Genomic DNA, 2,748 nt, shown 5'->3' with positions numbered 1-2,748 from the left:
ACTTTAACTTTCAACACAGGTAAAAATACACAAATTTAAAACCCTCCCCAGTTTACAACGAGATTAGGGGTTAAAATTCGCTTACTCACCGCAAAAAGGAGCCGGTTAAGGGCGCAAACTGGCCAAGTAAAAGTATTCCATTAAAAAAGAACCTGCCAAGAAAGTCTTATTACAACGAACGAATCGAAGGGCACTAAACACGAAAACACTTTCGATATTGTCCAAACACGTACGGCACTAAACTCTCTAAAAGCTTAAAACTAGAGAAACCGAAATTAAAACACAAAAATGACAGTAAAACACAGGTCTCTATCATAACCTTCGCCATGTTGTTTTATTTCAAAAGTTTGCGATGCCAGTGTCCTCTATGATTATAAGAAGCTACCATGCGTCAGGCAGCGTTCAACTCAAGTTGACCCCCAATAAAAATATAGGACGCTTTAATAAAACGATTTAATTCTTCCCCTTTCTCCCTCCTCCAAGAGAGGAATACGAAAAGGTCTTTTCACCATTAAAACAGCGATTTTGAATTATATTATACAAAGTGCTTCAAAAATCTAACAAAGAAATACTGTCAGAACCCAAATCTACGCCCTTAATTCATATATCTGTATATACGCCTCCGTTAGGGTTATCATCTGCGGTAGTATGTCAATGACGTGCAAATCTTGCATCTCGTACCACTTCCCCGTGGACTTCTGCAGGATGTGCACACGATACGTGCCCTTGCTGGGCTCCCCGTCGTGCACGATGTTCGCGGTCAAATCATAGATCGTATTCGCATGCCTTGCCTTGATCTCGGGCGTGAGAAGTTCCCCGAAATCGATGTTCCTAAAAAAACGGCGCGATTATTAACACGCCAGTAAAGCGCGTCGCGTACTTAACGGGAAAGTTGACGATCGTCGGGTTCTTCTCGACGAAGAAGGTGTTCTTCGTGAAGCGCTTGATGTAGAGAATGAGATAGGGGGGTAACTGCGTGATCTCGAAACGCTTGAGGAAGTTCTCCTTGTACGTTTTGTACTCTTTTTCAGTTTGGCCGTTGAACTTCGTCAGTAGCTGGTAGAGGTTCACTTGAGGGATGATGTTCTCGCGGAACTCGTCAATGAAGAGTGGCGGAGGAGGTAGATCGCAGGTGAGGTAGAGGAACGGGGATTCGGTCACGAACTCTTGGTACTCGGGGGTCATCATCAGGTTGATTTTGATGTGATCGTCGAGTTCGGTCGGCGGAATTTTTCGGGTGTAAATGTTCATGGAGCCTAGGAAGGATTTGTGAATGATCGAGCTGTCCTTGCGTTTCGAGCCGTTCAGCGCGCGATGCAAGGCGTTCAGGAACCACGAGAGGAAGTCGATCGGATCGCCCTGCTGAGTAAACTGGAACTTCTTTCTGCTCCAGAGCACGACTGCTTGGAGCATTTCGTGGGGGGAGACGTGCGCCTTGAAGTTACGGGGGTTCCACAGTTTGCGCATCAGTTCACCAAAGCGCTGGACTAGAGTGTAGCTGGAGTCGCCGGGCGGGCGGCTGACCTTGCTGTAGTTTTCCTCGCGCAGGAAGTAGTTGCGTAAGGGGGCCACATGAGACAGAGACTACAAGCAAGCAAGACAGTTAAACAGTGGAAATCGGCGGTAATATATAAACAACACCTGCAAAGTCTCAATGCTGAGATCTCACACCTTGAGACAGACTAACCAATCAATCAATATTACCTGAAGAACGACATTGCAGTAGTCGTTAGCTTTGATATTATTCAGGCCGACTATTCCCGGCATATACAACGATCCATCGATGGCTCGGGACAGCTTCGTGCTGGCATCTAAAGTCTCAATATGCGCCTCCGCAAAAGTGGGATTTAGGACGTATTTTATGTCGTCCAAGGACGAGTCTGAAAGTCCCACGTTATATTCTAAAATGGAACACTACACCACAAACCTATGATTTCGTAGTTATCCGGCAGGCAGTAAAACTTTAAGGTGTGCAAATTGAGAAACACGTGGTGAGTTTCGGCGACAGAGTGAGTGTACGCATGCGTATTCGTACCTCTCCCTTGAAAGTACTTACCGCACACCAAACACGCGTACACGTTGATTCTGGTTAACGACACCGAGCAGAGCTTCTCGAAGTCAAAGTCTAGGTACTGTCGATTAATCGTGTCGAGGTAGGGGCAGAGACGATTGACCCGCCTTGCACCTTGTTCTGGTTTGGTTGGGACCACTGCAAAAAGGACGTTATGGGAGTATTCCAAACGGGAATGTCACCTTCTTTAGTTGAAGCGGAAAGCTCACTGGCATTTAGCTTTGCTCTTTTAAGTGGTGGCTGCTTTACTGAATCCATTAGAAACGTAAATAAAACATAAACATTGAGGTTAGAATAACAGTTCACTTTGAACTGCTCATACGCTAAACTTTAACCTACTCGACTGCCAATTGATATACAAGGCGACTAAAAATTACTGTAATTACGTACATAGGATTCTCCGCCATTTTTTCCTGGTTGTTAAAAAACCCAGAGGCCTAAGTTCCCCAACATTATTATTTTCACAAGGGCTCAGGAAATCCACAAGGATGTAGAGTACTTAACCCCCCCGTTAGTTGTAAACAACTTTGGTGTAATAAAAACCTTTTGCTAAGAGAAAGATGGAAAGATTACATGGCCTTGGAGGCAAATTCAAATGTTACGACAAATTATGTAAAAATCAGTCAATCGCAACTCATATACCATACATAGGTACAAAATCGAAGAGTTTTTACTAG

At 44.5% G+C, this 2,748-nt stretch overlaps 1 protein-coding gene across 2 annotated transcripts; it reads right to left on the bottom strand.

Annotated features, from left to right (window-relative positions):
* Positions 1-439: 439 nt before the first annotated feature.
* LOC116169587 (U4/U6.U5 tri-snRNP-associated protein 2) lies at positions 440-2,394 on the bottom strand. Of its 2 annotated transcripts, none has more exons than XM_031485724.1 (5): positions 2,254-2,394; positions 1,928-2,209; positions 1,705-1,880; positions 881-1,584; positions 440-831 (listed from the first exon to the last, which is right to left on the bottom strand). In XM_031485724.1, the coding sequence occupies exons 1-5, from the start codon at positions 2,327-2,329 to the stop codon at positions 588-590; spliced, it is 1,482 nt and encodes a 493-aa protein (XP_031341584.1). In that variant the 5' UTR covers positions 2,330-2,394; the 3' UTR covers positions 440-587. The 2 variants fall into 2 exon arrangements, with proteins under 2 accessions (XP_031341584.1, XP_031341585.1); XM_031485725.1 differs by having other exon boundaries at positions 616-831; positions 886-1,584.
* Positions 2,395-2,748: the final 354 nt, after the last annotated feature.

The sequence above is a fragment of the Photinus pyralis genome, unplaced genomic scaffold (assembly GCF_008802855.1).
Source record: "Photinus pyralis isolate 1611_PpyrPB1 unplaced genomic scaffold, Ppyr1.3 Ppyr1.4_LG4, whole genome shotgun sequence".
In the NCBI taxonomy this organism is placed as follows: domain Eukaryota; kingdom Metazoa; phylum Arthropoda; class Insecta; order Coleoptera; family Lampyridae; genus Photinus; species Photinus pyralis.
The sequence above is the reverse complement of the archived record's forward strand: the minus strand, read 5'-3'. Positions and strand labels throughout refer to the sequence as shown.

Excerpts from the sequence above, each read along its gene's own strand:
- LOC116169587 (XM_031485724.1), bottom strand. The coding sequence starts at position 2,329 with ATGGATTCAGTAAAGCAGCCACCACTTAAAAGAGCAAAGCTAAATGCC. Across the intron at positions 2,210-2,253 it reads TTCCGCTTCAACTAAAGAAG|TGGTCCCAACCAAACCAGAA; the intron begins GTGACATTCCCG and ends TCCTTTTTGCAG. Across the intron at positions 832-880 it reads ATCGTCAACTTTCCCGTTAA|GAACATCGATTTCGGGGAAC; the intron begins GTACGCGACGCG and ends CCGTTTTTTTAG.